Source organism: Stenella coeruleoalba (assembly GCF_951394435.1).
Source record: "Stenella coeruleoalba genome assembly, chromosome: 2".
Classification (NCBI taxonomy): domain Eukaryota; kingdom Metazoa; phylum Chordata; class Mammalia; order Artiodactyla; family Delphinidae; genus Stenella; species Stenella coeruleoalba.
The window spans coordinates 169207426-169227734 of NC_137147.1; the positions used below are offsets into that span (position 1 = coordinate 169207426).

A 20309-nucleotide genomic window follows, 5' to 3' on the forward strand; every position below is an offset into this window, starting at 1 on the left:
AGTTGGACCCTTACCCAACACCATATATAAAAACTAACTCAAAATGGATCAATTACCTAAGTCTAAGAACTAAAACTCTAAAGGTCTTCCAAGAAAATATAGGGCAAAAGCTTCATGACAATGGATTTGGCAATGATTTCTTTGATATGACACCAAAGGCACAGGCAATGAAAGAAAAAATAGACAAATTAGACTTCATTAAGATTAAAAAATTTTGTGCATTGAAAGAGAATATCAACAGAGTAAAAAGGCAACCCATATAATAGGAGAAAATATTTGCAAATCATGTATCTGATAAGGAATAATATACAGAATATATAGAAAACTTCTAAAACTCAACAACGAACAATCTGATTCAAAATTGGGTACAGGGCTTGAATAGTAATTTCTCCAAAGAAACACGCAATAGGATGGCTATAGGAACACACACACACACACACACACACACACACACACACACACACACACACACACACACAAAATCCCCAGAAAATAAAAAGCATTGGCAAGGATATGGAGAAATTGGAACTCTGTGCACTGTTGGTGAGAATGTAAAATGGTACAGTGCTATGGAAAACATTATGGAGGTTCCTAAAAAAAAGTAAAAATAGAATTATCATATGATCCAGCAATTCCACTTCTGGATATATATCCAGAAGAGCTGAAACCAGGGACTCAAAGAGATATCTGTACACCCAAGTTCACAGTAGTAGTATGCACAACAGCTAAAAAGTGGAAGCAACCCAAGTGTTCATTGACAGATGAATGGATAAACAAAATGTGGTATATACATACAATGGAATATTATTCAGCCTTAAAAAGGAAGGAAATTCTGACATATGCCACAACATGGATGAATCTTGAGGACATTATGCAAAGTGAAATAAGCCAATCACAAAAAGATAAATACTGTATGATTAGACTTATGTGAGATACTTAGAGTAGCTGAAATCACAGAACAGTGGTTGCCACAGGGTGGGTGGAGGTGAGAATGGGGAGTTATTATTTAACGGGTACAGTTTCAGTTTTGCAAGATGAAAACAGCTATGGGAGATGGAGGGGGGTAATGGTTGTACATTATGAATATATTTAATACCACTGAACTCTGCTGTACTTAGAAATGGTTAAGATGGTAAATTTTGTTATGTATATTTTACCACAATGAAAATTATTGAGGGGATAAAGCAATACATTGGTTTTATTGTAACAATCATATATTTAAAAAAAAGGAAAAAATCCTAATATTAGATGAATTGTGACTTGGAATAAAATTTTCACTGTCAGTCTCATACATGGAATCAAAAAGATCATACCTCATTATATATGGAAATAAAGATGATTTACTCTGTGTTGATGACTCAAAAAGTAGTTTTACTGATGACAAGAATCCTCCTGTCAAAAATGTTACTGAAGAGTTTAAATAAATTGCTTTAAGAAGTATGAAGTAGAAAAGAGCAATACGGTATTTCTAAATTCATTAATTCATTCAATTAATAGTTACTGAGGAGCTACCACATGCCTGGCATTATTCTAGGTGCTGGGGTTATGACTATAGACAAGAGAGACGAAAATACCTGCCTGCATGGATCTTATAAAGTGATGTATCATTTTATATACAGTTACATTAAATAGGTACTCATTTCCAGATTAGTAAGTAAAATTTTAGTTGAAATTTGACCAGTTAATCTATAGCCATAATTGTTTATATATTAAATTGAATAAATGCTTTTCTGAATCATTTCAGTGAGAAAACTGAGATTGCATTATATTTAAGCATCACAGCATTATGATTATGAAATATCGAGGCAACTGTAATTTGTATTTGAGCTATATGATTTTAAAAATTCACATTCCATTGTTATTAGAACAAAGTACGTAGGAAATAATACTATTTTAAAGATATTCTTTGCCTACATATAAACTCTTGGGGCTAGGGCTCCTATCAGGTTTTACTATATAATAAGTTAAGGTACAGAGTTTCTATTTGGTCATGTTTCCAAATGTACTGGAGCTAGCGATGTGTCATATGCCTTTTCATAAATTATCTCAGAGAGTAATCTCCCATCCATGAGCACCCTATATTACCAAAGGAAAAATGTTCGAACCCATTGGGATTACATCTGCCCTACCTCCTTTGTCCTCCTTCTCCATTAACCCCTGAATTAGCTTACAAATCAGCACTAGCAACTCCTTTCCTCATGAACCTAAGTTTTCTAGAAAACCAGTCTTCCATTACCTTAGGGAAGGTGAATGTTTTCCCATCCTGCCACCCTAAAGAGATATATTCTGTCTACCATGTTCTTACTGTCCCCTTGGCACCCCTACTTAGGCTATCACTGGGGCATGGAGTGGGGACCACACAACAAGAAGAAAAATATAATGTCTGGAATGATTATCTCTGTAGACAAAAAAGAAGTACTTGACAGTAGGGTTTTGATTATTTGATTTTGCTTTTGTTCTTAACTCATATAAAGTACACAGTAAAAAAGGGAAATATTGTGTTTTCCTTCGACCCTTCCTCCCCTCTTTTCTCTATTCAAATTTTAACCTTTACAATCAATTTCTTCATAAAATAACTCATTTTTTTCCATTCACAATATGGGCTGTTTCATTATAGTACTTAGAACTCACATCTATTGACTTAGATTAAAACTCATACAATTAGAGAATGTATAAAAATATTATTAACACTGAAAAAGTCTTATATTTATAAATATTCAACTTGGATTTAAACCTAAAACATAAAATTGATTAAAAGTTTATAATAAAGAAAGAAATGCTCAAAAATTTCCAAATAAATCATCACATTTTTTTCCATAAAGACTTCCCAGGAGAACGATATTTATTTTTAAGAAATTACCCTTTTTTCAGATTTCCCCCCTAAAATACCATTTCAGCAAGTAACACCACCACACCCTACTCAGTGTAGTTCTAGTGTAGCTCTTAGAGGACTCTGCACAATCTCAGCAGTAAAGCAAATAGACTTGAGGGCAGATTAGCAATTAGGTCATGAAAAACAGGCAGCATAAAATAGCTATTGTTAATCTGCATGAGATGAATTTACTCAATTAAGCAGATGGAAATGTTATTATGAACTCAGTATTCCAATGATGGTCTTTAAAATTAAGAAGGATGGGGGCAAATGAAATGCACACTGGGGGATCTGGGGCCTTTATGTATTAGTTCTAAAGTATACAATGTAGAACACTGTAATGAAGTTAACAAAATTAATTAAAAGATTCTTTACATGTAACCATTAGAGACTACATTTAAAAATACATGACAGCTTTTGACGTTATTAAGAGTAATGTGACTGTTCTTTAACATTCTTAATGTTGATACCATCACCTTTTCTAAATATACTACTGATATCAAAACATGAGCGACAGAAGTCTTATTACTCAGAGCCTAGGATGAGTATTGTTTTTAATAAAGTTTCTGGCATTTAATTTCCTCATTTTCAGTTTCAAGAAACCATAAGCTAGTAATGAATTTTCCACCTTTTTAGAAGACTATCACACATTTTTGCTGGCATACAGAGTTTTCAGATATTTACCTATTTTTAAATTAATGTTTCTTTACACAATATTTTTATTAAATAATAACAAATTATTATAACGAATATCATATGATACCACTTATATGTGGAATCTAAAGAAAATGATACAAATGAACTTATTTACAAAACAGAAAGAGACTCCCAGACATAGAAAAACTTACAGTTAGCGGGGGGAAAGAGAGAGAGGGATAAATTTGGTCTTTGAGATGAACAGATATACACCTCTATATATAAAATAGATAAACAACAAGGACCTACTGTATAGCACAAGGAACTGTATTAAATACCTTATAATAACCTGTAATGGAAAAGAATCTTAAAAAGAATAGACATGTATGTATATGTGTAGCTGAATAACTTTGCTGTATAACTGAAACATTGTAAAACAACTCTACTTCAATTTAAAAATAAAAATTAAAAAAAATTTTTTTAAAAGAGCATTATCAAATCTGCTTGAGAATTATTATCAAATTCTTAGGCAGAACAAAAGTCTCTAAACAATTTTGGAAAAATAGTCATGAAAACATGACTATGAAAGCAATGAAATTAGTGTATTCATACTGCCTCTGGTAAATTTTGGTTTAGTTTGATATTTTTCTCTTTTCTTGTAAATGTCATTTCCCCCCCTCCTTTTTTTTTTTTTTTTTTTTTTTGCGGTACGCGGGCCTCTCACGTTGCAGAGCACAGGCTCCGGACGCGCAGGCTCAGCGGCCATGGCTCACGGGCCCAGCCGCTCCGCGGCATGTGGAATCTTCCAGGACCAGGGCACGAACCCGTGTCCCCTGCATCGGCAGGCAGACTCTCAACCACTGCGCCACCAGGGAAGCCCCTTCCCCCTGCTCCTTTTGACTAGTCTTAAAAGGCTTAGAAAATTTTTATGTAACAGTTTTACTTAAAAGTAACAATTATATAAAAATTACATTTAAAGTTTCATTTATTCATTGATTTATTCAATTTCATTAAAACTATTTCAACAATTGCTCTAACATCAACTTCTGTTTCAATCTTTGGTTTAATATAACAATAATAATCATTTGTCCACCCTTACCCTGCTCTGCAAAACACACATCAGTCAACCTTAATACGTAATTCTCTAACATCCTAAACTTTCCCTCTTAAACAGAAGTCTGCTTTAAACAATGATATAGTTTATCTGAATATTATTTTGTGTTTGTAACTGTTGAAACTTTTATTTTTTTATTGGAGTATTGATTTAAAATGCTGTGTTAGTTTCTGCTGTACAGCAAAGTGAATCAGCTATACATATACATATATCCACTCTTCTTTAGATTCTTTTCCCATATAGGTCATTACAGAGTATTGAGAAGAGTTCCCTGTGCTAAACAGTAGGTCCTTATTATCTGTTTTATATAGAGCAGTGTGTATATGTCAATCCCAATCTCCCAATTTATCCCTCCCCACCCCTTTCCCTCCGGTAACCGTAAGTTGGTTTTCTTCTTCACTAATATTAACGCTCATTAATATTCATGGGATTATATTCATATATTTAGTCATTCATCCATTTATTAAACATTTACTCTGTGCCAGGACACTATAGTCAATGCTGCAGACACAAAGATGAAAAAGAAAGTCCCTGTTCTAAAGCTGCCCAGACACCTGAAGGTTGTATAAGGCAAAAAATGGTCCCCTAACCATGACCATGTTCTAATCCCCAGACCTGGGAATATTTTACCTTACATGGCAAAAGAGACTTTGTAGATGTGATTAAGCTTGAGATAGGAGACTATCTTGAATTATCCAAGTTGGCCCAATATAATCACAAGTCCTTAAAAGCAGAGAACTTTTCCCAGTTATGATCAGCCAGAGATGTGACAACAGAAGAGTCAGAGAGATGAAACATTGCTGGATCTGAAGAAAGAGGAAGGGGGCCAAGATCCAAGGAGTGTGGAAGGCCTCTAGAAGCTGGAAAAGGAATGCAGCCTTGCTTGATAACCTTGATTTTAGCCCAGCGAGACTCATGTCAGACTCTGAGCCATACAACTATAAGATAATACATTTGTGTTTAAGCCACTAAATTTGTGGCCATTTGTTAGCGCAAAAATAGAAAACTAATACTGGGATCATCTAGTCCAACATGTTTTTCTGACAGATAAGGAAAGTAAAATCCTCAGAGTCACACATTTAGGTAGTAGCAGTGTACTCTTTGGGTTTGGAGAGAACATAATTCTCCTCTATTCTCAAACCACGGTCAGCGTCAGGGTAAAGACAGAAAGCTAGACTTTCAGTATATGAAGGGAAATGGCCATGACCATTTTTCTATATATACTGAAAGTGTGAACTGAATGCGTGGTATACTAATACCACAGTTGCTCTTTTCCAGTTTGATTTGGCTAAATGACTTCTATGCGCTGCAGAAAAGCTTTTACTGTATACCCTTAAAAGCACACAAGTTGTTTTCTAAACTACACATGCTGTGTATTTATATACATTTATAGGCGTGAAGTGACCAGGTATTAAGGGTGTTTACACTGTCTTCTGTGCCCAGATTGGTACCATGCACAGAATTCAGAAATGAAGTCTGAACCAAAAACATTCATATTGGAATTTTTAAAAAAATAGACTTCACCTCCATGAATTCAGTCAACAATTACCTACTGAGAACCTACTATGCCAGGGACTCTTTAAGGTCCTTGGATAGTCATAGCAGTGAACAAAACAGATAAAGTCCTTACCCTCATGAAGCTTACATTCTATTGGGGGGACCAGAGAGTAAACAAAATGAATATATAAATTAAAGTTAAGTAGCGTTAAATGCTCTGGATAAAGATAAAGCAACGTAAAGGGACAGAACGTATACGTGTGGGAGAGATGTAGATATACAAACTTAGACAAAAAGACCAGGGCTGGTAAAATGTCTTCTTTAATAGTATGTTCAACTTTTCCTAAAATCAGCAAGAGCTGTCTTTAGTGTTCAATGGAAGATTTCAACACACTGACACTTCAGCCAAGGTTTTTCATGTTATATAACAATAATACAAATGAAACAAAGGCTTTCAAAACAAAAATCACTGACATTTTCAGGCTTCCTGTTTACTACTGTAATACAGCAAGTTGGGGAGCAACGGGATAGACTCAGCACTAAATATCAATGACAACTGCAGCACTGGAGTATTTAAGGACTTTCTAGATTTTGGATGCCTCTCAGATTAAAGGAACTATATGACCCCATGTTAATTTTACCCCTCCTGATATTGAGCTGTGGGTGGTTCAGAAATTACTAATATAGTATTTTCCACATATAGTATATTAAGTATAAGTAACTCCATTTACAGAGTAGCAAAGAAAGCACAGAAAATTGAATTACTGTTGAATTTAAGGGAAAATCCAAATTTAAATAATCAGTTTTATATAATATAGTTAATACAGTAAGAAAATGTTTAAAACTCACTTTGAAGTGTTTCAAGTTCAGCTCTAGTCAATGCATCTTCCTTTTCCTTCAATCTTGTTTCTTTATATTTAGCATAAAACTGCCCAGCATCCTGAAAAAAGAAGTAACAAATAAATTAACATAAAAGTCAGTTTGCTTTGATGGTATTTTCCACATAACTTCAATTTAAAGCAGTGTATTCAGGGACGCGGGTTCAATGCCTGGCTGGGGAACTAAGATCCCACATGCTGCGGGGCAACTAAGCCTGCGCACCACAACTACTAAGCTTGCACACCTCAACGAGAGAGCCCACATGCCGCTAACTACAGAGCCCATTCTCCCTGGAGCCCGTGCACCACAACTAGAGAAGAGAAAATCTGCACGCCACAACTAGAGAGAAACCCGCGTGCTGCAAGGAAGCCATAATGGAAGATCCTGTATGCTGCAACTAAGACACGATGCAGCCAAAAAAAATAAGGAAAATAAATAAATAAAATAAATATTAAAAAAACGATTTAAAGCAGTATATTCATTTAATAAGTAGTCTTCCTCTGCGTTTATGCTTTCAAATTTTATGATGAACAGAAGAAACTGAATAAGCAGTTATCTACGATTTCTCTATCTTAGAGAACTAATGAAAGCCAGAAACTACATGAGTATAAATATGTTTAAGTAAAGCCTTTACTCTCAGATAGGAAAGGGATGTATCCTCTTCCTGTTTTCTTCCATTGTATATTTTCTCAGTATTATGCATGGACAGAGAGCAGAAAAACACACTTGCTGAACTGAATTATTTGATAGCATAGTAAATTATATTATTGTGACTAACAAAGTACTAACACTATTTTCATATTAGTCCCTTAACTCCAAAAGATTTTCAAAATTACTATATGCAAATCTGATTGTGAAACTTCTATGACCATGTAGATACAAGTGAAAGTTGTCACTCCACTGAGAGTTGAGGACTGAGGACACACACTATACACAAATACTTAGGGGTCAAGATACAAATACTTAGGTGTCAAGATACAGTGGCTAAAGTCTCAAGGAGTGGCAAATAGGATAGGTAAGACTTTAGCAGAGTACCGAAAAAAGACCAGGCCTTTAATCACAGACATGGAGATAAACAAGTTGGTGCTCTAGGCATATGAAGATCACAGAATCTAAATGTTTGATAGAATTTGCCTGTGAAGCCATCAGGTCCTGGGCTTTTGTTTTTTGGAAGATTTTTAATCACAGTTTCAATTTCAGTGCTTGTGATTGGTCTGTTCATATTTTCTATTTTTTCCTGGTTCAGTCACGGAAAGTTGTGCATTTCTAAGAATTTGTCCATTTCTTCCAGGTTGTCCATTTTATTGGCATATAGTTGCTTGTAGTAATCTCTCATGATCCTTTGTATTTCTGCAGTGTCAGTTGTTACTTCTCCTTTTTCATTTCTAATTCTGTTGATTTGAGTCTTCTCCCTTTTTTTCTTGATGAGTCTGACTAATGGTTTCTCAATTTTGTTTACCTTCTCAAAGAACCAGCTTTTAGTTTTATTGATCTTTGCTATCATTTCCTTTTTTTCTTTTTCATTTATTTCTGATCTGATCTTTATGATTTCTTTCCTTCTGCTAACTTTGGGTTTTTTTTGTTCTTCTTTCTCTAATTGCTTTAGGTGTAAGGTCAGGTTGTTTATTTGAGATGTTTCTTGTTTCTTAAGGTAGGACTGTATTGCTATAAACTTCCCTCTTAGAACTGCTTTTGCTGCATCCCATAGGTTTTGGGTTGTCATGTTTTCATCGTCATTTGTTTCTAGGTATTTTTTGATTTCCTCTTTGATTTCTTCAGTGACCTCTTGGTTACCCATATTTACTTTAAATTTCAACAGAGTTTTGGTTAAGAATTTATGGTCCCTTAACACTCCCTGTACCCCCAAAATCTCAACCCTGGAAAAGTCTTATTTTATATTAAACCATATCAGTCATTTGTTCCTCAGTATGAATGAATGAATGGCTTATTAGCTTCTTTCCAGAGAGTAATTGCTAATAGTAGGGAAATGGTCAGGAAGGCATTGCCTCCTTAGGGAAGTAGGAAGGGTTGCACCATGTAAGAAGGGCACAGATAAGTTATTTATGAGGTGTGAAAGATGATGAGTTGAAATCAAACACCATAGTATAATAGAATGAGATAGAATATAGTGATGAAGAGGGCAGATTTTAGAGTCAAGCTGCCTGGATTAAGATCTCGGCTTTGCCATCTCACTAGCCATGTGACATTCAGCATTACTTCACTTTCCTATGGGCGAATTTTCTCACCCATCAAACGGGGATAATACAAGTACCTAACTCATAAGGCTGTTGGAAAGATTAAATGTGTTAATATATGGGAAACCCTTAGAATAACATCTTGCACACAGTTAGGCCTTATATATGGTACCTATTTTTATCATTACTTCATCATTTTGCCAAGAACCTTATTCTCCACCACAAAGACAGGGTGAGTTTTTCTGCTTCATAGTAAACCAAAACTCCTGCAGAATCCTGCATCTTCTCACTTACATGACTTCTCTTTACCTGAACCCTCTTCAGCTCAGTGCAAAAACCTTTTGCTGGACAATCCCTTCCTAGTGGTTCTAACAAATCTGAACATTTCTCTGCTAATGTTTCTTCCTTCTGCTGCAGCACAGAATTCCACTAAAAATTCCTTTTGGAAATATGCATTAGATTCAACACCACACTTATCTGAGGATTGCAATGCACCCAATCACCTTAACCTACTCCATCTAATTCCAAGAGTTTTAACACATTCCCTTGTCTCACTCACTGTTTGTTCTAGGCAAAGAATCCTATCTCCCTTTTGCCCCATTTCTAAGCAATTATTTAAATGTTCCTCATGCTTTTTCTTTCCTTCATATCTTGTTTGTACTTGCAAATTATAATTACAATATGTCCACTCTAGGAAGCATTACTTCTTTAATAAACCTACGATCTCAAATAATTCTACTGTACTCAACAAACTCTTTGTTCCAACCATCCTTCTGTAGAGTTTGGTGTCCCATACTTTAAGATGCACTGACAAACTGGAAGACTTTAAAAGGAAAGTGATCAAATGGTGAGGGGCCTTGAAACTATATACATATACACTCAGATTACTTTCTATTATAGGTAATTATACGATATTGAATATAGTTCCCTGTGCTATACAGCAAATCCTTGTTGCATATCTACTTTATGTATAGTAGTTTATATCTGTTAATCTCATACTCCTAATTTATCCCTCCCCTCCTCCCTTTCCCCTTTGGTAACCGTAAGTTTGTCTTCTGTGTCTGTGAATCTGGGCTTGAAACTGTATTTAAAAGGGGATGGAAATGAGAAGATTAGGGATAAGTTTTGATTTTGGATAAATACAAAAAAAGAGCTTGCTGATAATTATAATCACCTGAAAATGAAACAGACTGGCTTTGCAGGTAATATTCAAGAAAAGACCAGGCCAGTGACAGGGGTGGGGGGTAGGGATTGGGGGTTGGGGTGTCATGTATTCAAAAGAGGTTGAATAAGAGCAGTTGTTTGCAACCTTCCCCCCCACCCCATTCTTCAAGAGAAGCTAATTCATGTGAATACCATTGTTAAGTAGGGAAAATAAACACAAAGTCTCATTTTGAGCCCAGAATAAGCCCCAGTTTACCTACACAGGAAAGGATAAATTTCTTGTGGATAAACTTCTCATCCATCTTTGGAGACACTGCCTGGCACATAATAGATGCTTAATAAGTATTTAATGAGTGAATGAATGCTTAATCAATCAGGGCTCTGGACTGCCTAGGTTTAGCTGCATAATACTGTATTAAAACTACAGAGTTTACACTGTTCCAAACATAGAGTTCTTATCTTCGAGGAGCATTATATAATCCTTATGGATGGAACATGAGGAAAAGCTTTTACTCTAGAATCAATTCTCTTAATACTTAAAATTTCTTGGAGGGCTCAAAGCTTGTCTGCATAGACACCAAGCAGAGGACTGATTTTACATTATAGAACTATGACTTAAAGAATTTATATATTATGAGTGGTTCTTTATCTAATTGTAGAGCATGGGCTCCTGCACAAGAAGGTCTTTAAAAAGTAATATTTATTTATACTTATTTACTGAACCACTATTATATGTGTTGTACTTTGTTAGGATATATGGGGGTTATATGATAAGACAAGCAGTTGCCCTTAAAGCATATGTAAAAATATCTATGAATATCAACCAAAATAAGGAATATAAACTACATGAGAACAGGAATTTTGGTCTTTTTTAGAAATTTTTTTGTATTTCCAGAGCCTAAAAGAATACTTAGCACATAGTAAGCACTCAGTAAATATTTGCTTTGTAAAGCAACCACACTCTGATAAAAACTAATTAAAAAATAGAGTAAAAAAAATATTTGCTGAATGAATTATTGAAAGAGAGAGTGGTGCTCTCCCAACATTCTATTTGTTTCCCCACATTCCCTTATTCTCTTGAAATTAGGTGGGGTTATGGGACTAGTTCTGGATGGGCTGCGGTTAGAAATATCATGTGTCATTTCAAACCCAACATCAAAAAACTTGTGCAGTCCTCCAGCTCTCTACTCTTGCCACAGGGAGCAAGGAAGCCACATGCTCCAGATGCGAACAGCTAGAAGATGGTGAAGACGTCATTATTCTGGGTCCCTAAATTAGAGCTGCTAGTTAGAGCAGAATGTCCCTTTTCCCACCAACCAGTGATAGATAAGTGGCATACACTGGAAAAAAATTTTAAGTCACTGAAATTTCAGGGTGATCTGCCCCATAGTCTATCCTGATTAATACAAATAGTAAGTGCTACTAAGTTAGTACAGAGAATATACAATGGGAAATTTTCAGTTGGCCTCATCAAGAAAGGTTTCATAATGATGACGACAATTTAGCTAAGCCTTGAAGATGTAGTATTCCCAAGGTTAGTTAGCTACAAGATGGAAGTCATCCCTTATAAATCTTTCTTTTTAACTCTATCGACATAGTTTATCTAAGTGATAAAGATAACATGCTGCGCTGGCACTGCTCGTCATGTTTTGGTTTTCTTTTACTTCTCCATATATGAACCTTAAAATATTAAACAATCCAAAAAAATCTTAGGAAAGAAAGGAATTTAGATTTGTACAAGCAGGGAAATAGTACCACCTGTCCTCATGGGAATAGGGAACATTTCTTTCTGACTGTGTGACAGCACAAATCTCTTGTTTGAAGCTTACATATAACCATCAACACAGGAGAATATCGTTAAGTGCACTTCTGAAAATCTGCCCATAAATTCAATTTCTCTATATCAAATTTTGTTCTCCAACTGACTTATAATCTCAGAATTAGATCTAATGTGTAATTACATATAATGTATAAAATTACAATGAAGAATACAGGAAAACTTTTAAATTTCATACTCTGAATAAGAGTAAATTTTCTTGTACAGAATGATAGTAACACTAAATTTACAAGAAGTAATAAAAATAAAGCAGAAATCAAGCTCAGCTTTCCTCTGCCTGAGTCAGTAGTATTCAGGCAGTACTGGGCTTTGGGAAGGCCCAAAGCAACTTTTTCCATTTGTGCTAAGAGACAGAAGACACCACAGAAGTCATCTATTCAGCCCCAGCTCAATACAAGAATCCTTCTACAACTTTTATAACAATTACAGTCTGCCTCAATATTCATATAGAGAATGTAAGATCAGACAGCTTATTCACTCACCATAACATATCTAGCTTGTTATCCAGCTGTTGAAAAAATTTATTCTTTCTTGGCTTTTATATTTCTTATATTTTAAATCTATTTTCGTCTGCTTTAAGTTTCATTTCTACCATTGACTAGTAGTGTCACTTTAGGCAAATTGTCTCACCAGTCTGAGTCTTAAACTTATTTTTCATCTACAAAATATGGAATTGATGAGACTATGCATCTCTAACATCCTACCTAACATTTTGTGATTTTAAAATCTTTTCTACAAAACTCTATATTCTGCCTTTGGACCTCCAAATAAGTGCATTTTATGGCCTCCTTTCAGAGGGTAGAAGGAATGGAATCTTTGTTATGTTGTGAGGTCTTTCCAGTTTTCCTGTATCCCTTTGTCCTTCTGTAGCAGTAGAGTTTCAGCCTTATAAAAATTCAGACGAGTTTTTCCCAACCTTTTTTATTTGTTTACGTATTCCCTATGTAAAGTATGTTTGTATGCAAAATTTTCCAAAGAGTTATGGGAGTACTGAAAGTAAGCTTCCTCATCCCTTGGAAAATCTGTGTTTAACTCTGAGTAGAAGGGCAGGCAACTGAGCTTGCTACAAATGCCTCCTAGCCTTTTAGAAGCTTTTCTCCCTGCTAATTAGCTGTGAATGTTTTGTTTATTTGGTTTCTGTCCCAGCAAGCAGAAGCAAAGGGGCTAGAAATGAAGGGCCCTGACTGTAGAGAGGGTGACCTCCAGGCTTGTCCACAGTTGTAGTTTCCATGGAAGAAGCTTCTTGGGAGGGAGGATGCCTCCATTTATAAATAGTTGTATAAAGTACAGTATTCCGTTTACGCTCTTAGGCAAGATTTATTTTAATTTTTTTAAGGTAAAGGTCATAGCACTACAGAAAAGATTATTTTCTCAGCCACTGCTCCTCAGCAACCTATAAATCCTGATAGAGTGGAGATATACATGCTGGAAATTTCCTACAATAATTTCTAGTCTAACTGTGTTCATATTAGATCAGCTTGGTAGTGAGAAAAGATGGGACTGGGACTTAACAATGAGAGAAATTAACAACCTTAGGCAATGCACACCTAAAGGAGTTATACATTTTATAAATTATGTTACTGAGAAATGTAACACAGCAGGTAGAGAGAAATTTAAATGGTGAGTTCCCAGAAAATCAAACAAACTATCGAGCAAATAAATTCTGAATACTGAAGACCTTTTTCATCTCAGAAAATGTAGAGAACTATGAACTATGATTTAGGTTGGTAATCACTTGGGATATTTGGTACTTACTGATTTTGTATGAGAAATCGGTGGTGTTAATGACCTAAATTATCATGGGCCTAAATAAATGAAGCTCCAACACAAACAGGCAGTGACAAAAATAAACTAAGTTATAAGAGTTAAAATGAAAATATGCACATAGCATTGGTTATATTTCATCAGTTGTTTGCTACCCTCATGGCTATGAATATATTTCAGAACATATATGGTCAATTAAAAAACATCCAAGAAGGGCATTTTGGAGGTTAGAAAAATTTCTTGGGGTTATAGGCTGAATATAGTCAACACGGAAGACTGGATTAGTCAGATTCCAAGAGATTGTGTACTCCCTTCAAACTATTGTGAAAAAAGAAACACTGGTAAGATATGAAAGTGTCACTAGGGCTATACTTTTTTTTTTTTTTAGGGCTATACTTTTAATGTTAAAATTAAATTCTAGCCTCAAAGCACACTATGCCTCTCCTGATATAGACCAAGTTCCTTGTTATATTCTAATTCACATTCCATGTATTTGGTTGATCATTCCACCTACCGTTTTCACTGTCTAAACACATTCTTCTCAAGTTTCCCAAGCTTCTCTGCACACGGTCATGCATTTTACTCCTCTCTAAAGTTCTCTCATCTCTCTATGGACACATCAATTTAAAAACACTCTCCACATTCTTCTTCTATGGTTTCTCATTTGACTTTTTTCTTCTCTGCCTATGTGGGTACATGAATGATATAGGGATATACACTTTGCTAAACAGAGTAATATCCATACATCTTTCCCTTCAATATTTTCCAATCTAGGAAATGTTTGTTATTAACTTAACATCGAATATTTTACACATATCAAGTATAATCGTTTTCAGTTACTGGCCTCATTCTTCTAATCTACCAAATCTTATAATTCTTTCAATATATTTTTCAGAACAAAGGAAAGGAACAAAACCCAGTGCTGGAGGTAATAAAGACCTTCTCAAAAAGCAAGGGGAGCTATCAAAGAAATACTTCTACCTCTGCCCTGCTTGATCACAGAACCACTTTGAGTATTTTCTGCCCACTATGTACTTTAACTTTCCCATTCCTAACAACGTATACATATCTTTGACAGACATGTGCGATGGAAACACTCTTCTGTCTCAATGTCCTTTAATAGATTTGTGAGATTTATCTATTAGGGTATAAATTCCTAAAAGGCTATATTCAGAGTCTGGAGACCTGGGATATAGTCTTAGATGATAGCAATGGGCTATGTGGAATTTTCTTTTCTTTTTTTTTTTTTTAAAAAGCAGTTGTACAATGTTTTCCTCAGGTTTCTTCCAGTTCTAACACATATGATTATATGGGAGTTACTGTATCTATCAAATTATTTTTGTACACAAACTAGTACACAGAGTGGGTACTTCACTGTCAAGTGTCTATTCATCTTTCAAGACTCAATTCAAGTGGCTCCTCTTTTCAGTTTTCCTTGGTTATCCTAAATAGAGACAATCTTACTTCTCTGAACATCTACAGAAGTCATTGTTTATACTACATATATGAAGCTTACATACCATATTGTGTCCCAATTATTTTAATTCATGTGATATAACCTCTACCTGACTGTAAGGTCCAAGAAAGCATATTCATCTCTATAGCCTCTTGTTCTGATATTGTGTTTAATAAATTTTTATTGAACCCGCTAAACTGTTTTTCTAAAAATATAACCAGAAGAAGTTTTATACATCAAATAACTATGATATAACTATTCTCATCTGTAATTTTTGGGGGAGAGGGATAGAAAAGAATTTAGGTAAAATAAGTAGGCAACAAGGAATTTTCTTAGGGATCTTAGATACTAAGTAATAAACAGTGAACTCAGGAGCACAAGCTGAACCAGAACTGCCACTTTTTCAAATCTTACTAGATAACCAACCATATATGCATGTGGAGTGTAATAAAGGAATGGGTATTTAGAGGAGGAGTGGGAGGAAAACAGTTGAAGATGAAGAGCTGTTGATATGACAAGGACAAAATTTGGGTACCAGTTCTGCTAGTGTGAGGCCATTTGCTGGAAGTCTCTGAATCTCCCACTTTTAGCTTGGAAACTCCATCTTATCCAACAGCTGCCTGCTTACACAGAATATCTGCAGCTCAGTTTTAATGAACTTTCCATGAAATTCAAGGGATTCACACACGGAAGTAAAACTCCCTTAACTGATACCTATTTAACTAACTGTATGCTTATATGAGCTGGTTGTATTAGCTCTTAAACCTATTTGTGTCAGTGATACATGTTATTGTAATTATACGATTCAATTAAATATTATATTAAAAAGATGAAAACTGAGTAGAAAATGACAGTTGTTTCTATGAAAACCAAGTGGATGCTTTGGAAAGCTCAATGAAAGAGTTGCTAAAAATGCTGTTAACTAGATGTAAATAAGCCGATGATGAAAGACTGAGCGACGGATATCATACAAATCTCTAAGGCTTACACAACTACATTGCTTCACAGGAGTATGGTTTAACTCTTCTTTAGAGAAATCAACTGGAAATCTGTCCTTAAAGAAACCAAGATGATAGGTATGGTTTACGCAAGAAAAAGGACTCCTACTTAAAAATAAAACAATGGCCCTGTATCACAAGAGTGGTGAAGAAAATGTTGAAGGTCATGTGTATCATTTTTTTTATATTGAGTAGGGCTCTTCTATCACCACTGTGCCAGTTACTAATACAGACTGCTTCGGGTAAAAAGGGCTTCCTCTAAATTTCATAAATACCTTTCTTAAGAAGATCTCATAGAAGTGTCACATGAAAATTTCAGTGTTGTAGATAAGGCATATGTATTCATATTACACGATTTTATGAATGATAAATTAATACAAAGGTCAAAGCGGACAAAAAAAAAGCAGACAATCTAATCTTAATAGCAACTATTCAGTATTGCTTTGCTGATGCTTATGAAAGTATAAGCTATATGTTTATCAATGTAAAATACTTTCACTATTACAGTTTGTATCAGAGTCTACTATATTACATTATTTTGTTAGTGAACATGAGTAAAACTTTAAACTTCAAACTGATTCAACAGTTTAAGAAAGTTTCTGAAGAGGCTAAAATGTTTTTATAAAATTCCTTATTTTTGTAAGCTTTCTAGAAATTTGTGATAAGGCAAAATAATAACTTGTAATTCTAAGCCATCTTAATATATTGATTCTGTTTTTGCAAATTACTCCACACTAATCAAGAAATATGTTAATTTTACCAACTAAACTTTGTTTCAAATGACTTAGATTAAAATTACAAAGAAGTGTTTCAGACTGACATTTTATGTGATACTTTATCTATACTGCCTCATGACTATACTTTTAAATTCATCTACATTCTGGTTTGCCTACTGCACAGATTCTAAAGCCGGCAAAAAATAATCATTCTTTAAAAAATATAAGAAATCATGTCCTAAAATATTTTTCTGTCACATCTTCTCATAAATATACCAGCATGATAAATATACTTTCCCCTCTCTCTTATTAACTCTTACATACGTAGCATATGAGGATTGTGGATTTTTGTTCAAATAAACAACATAAAACTTAAAATAAACAACTTAAAAACAAAAGCTTTTAAATTACCAAAATACTTCGATTGTCTCTATTAACAAAATATATGATTCTGTAAGCAATAACTACTAAGATAAACAATTTTGACAAAAGAACTGGTAAATAATTTCTCAAAGGCTAGAAAGAAACACACTAGTAATTTTTAGTTCATTTTCCCTTCAAATATAAAATTTTCATTATTAGAGGAAAAAGAGGAATAAAGTACAGAAGTTGGAGTCATTCACTTCCTTAAACAATTAGGAAAAACAGCTGTTTCATGAAAAAAAGTGAGTAGAATTAAACAAATTATCTGTCTCTCTTGCTCTTTGTATTTTCTGAAATGAGACATTTCCTCCAAAATTACAACTTCAGAGAATCTCAAAATTTGTACACCAAAACAATTATATATTCTTTCAAATATTCTGTTTATGTGTTGGAAATTTTCTAACCAGATGCAACAATTAAAATTAGCAAAGAAATAATAGAATATGTGTTGGTATGCTAAATATAAAAAAATAAGAAATTGCCATATCAATATGATATGTACATCCCATTGTTTGAGGAAGACTGACTAGCAACAGAAACTTTGATTACCAGTTTAAGACAAAATATCTTGACTCCTCTTAAAGTTGCAAATAAAATGGAAAGCTATATATATTTTTGCTTAATTATACCAATGCTTACGTAAAGTGTTTTTTTTTCACACTATGTACTTAAATGCTATTAAAATATGGTGACAAACTATTTGAGCTTTGTTCTTTTTTACTGGATATGCCTTAAATGATTAAATTTTTATTGCTTTTATATCTGTCCTAAAGATAGTATTGCTGCAGCCACGTAGCACAGGGAGATGAGCTCGGTGCTTTGTGACCACCTAGAGGGGTGGGATGGGGGGGTGGGAGGGAGACACAAGAGGGAGGAGATATGAGGATATGTGTATATGTATAGCTGATTCACTCTGTTATAAAGCAGAAACTAACACACCATTGGAAAGCAATTATACTCCAATAAAGATGTTAAAAAAAATGAAGTCGGGCTTCCCTGGTGGCGCAGTGGTTGAGAGTCCGCCTGCCGATGCAGGGGACACGGGCTCATGCCCCGGTCCGGGAAGATACCACATGCCACGGAGCGGCTAGGCCCGTGAGCCATGGCCACTGAGCCTGCGCGTCTGGAGCCTGTGCTCCGCAACGGGAGAGGCCACAACAGTGAGAGGCCCATGTACCGCAAAAAAAAAAAAGAAGTAAAAATTATAAAACTGAAAACCATAAAAAAAAAATAATTTATCAGAAAGAAGATGTGACACATATATACAATGGAATATTACTCAGCCATAAAGAGAAATGAAATTGAGTTATTTGTAGTGAGGTGGATGGATCTAGAGTCTCTCATACAGAGTGAAGTAAGTCAGAAAGAGAAAAATAAATACCATATGCTAACACATATATATGGAATCTAAAAAAAAAAAAAGGTTCTGATGAACCTAGGGACAGGACAGGAATAAACATGCAGACATATAGAATGGACTTGAGGACACGGGGAGGCGGAAGGGTAAGCTGGGACGAAGTGAGAGAGTAGCATTGACATATATACACTATGAAATGTAAAACAGGTAACTAGTGGGAAGCAGCTGCATCCCACGGGGAGATCAGCTCGATGCTTTGTGACCACCTAGAGGGCTGTGATAGGGAGGGTGAGAGATGCAAGAGGGAGGAGATATGGGGATATATGTATACATATAGCTGATTCACTTTGTTATACAGCAGAAACTAACACAACATTGTAAAGCAATTATACTCCAATAAAGATGTTAAAAAAAAAAGATAGTATTGCTTTTTCCTTTTTTTTAGTGTCTTGGAATTCTAAGGTGTTATAAAAGCAGTGTAAGAGATAGTTATAGGGAAAAAAAAGAGATAGTTATAGGAATAGATACCTAAATAAATTTTAGAACTATTCTAAATTACGTTTATACTTATACTATTCATTCAATCAGCATTAGGAAGCATCTACTGTATATTCAGCATTCAGATAGCAGGCATAAATTATTTCATGAATAATTAAAGTGAAAGCATCTAATATTATAAGAAAGAGGTACATTTTACCTGGATTAGATGAGGCAATGCTTTTAGTGTAAGGCAAAACCAAATTCCCAGCTTGCAGGGGAGCAAATCATGCCATTGTGGTTTCACCAGTAATCTAAAGGGAAAACAAAAAGCAAAAATAAAGAAGCAAAATATAGAAAGAAAGTTGACAGACAAAAATATTTTTATAATAATCATGAATTCTGTTTTGAATGGCTATTTCAACAAAGGAAGAAGTTTTTCAATGAAATATTTATGACAGTTATCACTTAATCTGAAGTATTCTATCATAAAATATATTAGTACAACAAATGCAATTATGTATAATAAGTAAGAGAATCTAGGTTAAGATTTTGGGGAAGGGGACTTGTAATCAAGTTATAAAGATAAAGAAACAAAAGCCCTGTTTCTAACTGGACTTTTCATCAGTTTGGCAAAATGAATTCTTAGACCTTATGATTACTTCAGCGGTAAAAGACTAAACATCATCAGAGTGTCCCCAAGTGCTGACAAGCAGATATGAAGACTGTAGCATAAACAAACCAATACATAAAAATTAATGTCATTTGCAGTTCACTGAAGCATTACTCACTGATGTCATCAGAACAGAAGACAGGCAGAATAGTCTCTGATCTCCATCTCACATTGATCCAGTTCCTGCCCTGCTGTGTGAACTATTTAAACCCTTTATTTCTTCCTATGAATCAATAGAAGAAATGGTAGTA

The 20309-nt window shown here is 34.6% G+C and overlaps 1 protein-coding gene across 2 annotated transcripts in view; it reads right to left on the reverse strand.

The window, feature by feature from the left end:
- DNAJC1 (DnaJ heat shock protein family (Hsp40) member C1) overlaps positions 1-20309 on the reverse strand; it is a 203159-nt gene that overhangs the window by 99344 nt on the left and 83506 nt on the right. For both annotated transcript variants that reach the window (XM_079912309.1, XM_079912308.1), the window contains exons 6-7: positions 19606-19699; positions 6969-7059 (exon numbers count right to left, since the gene is read on the reverse strand). In XM_079912309.1, coding sequence (XP_079768435.1) covers positions 6969-7059; positions 19606-19699 — 185 coding nt within the window. The remainder of the gene's footprint in view (positions 1-6968; positions 7060-19605; positions 19700-20309) is intronic.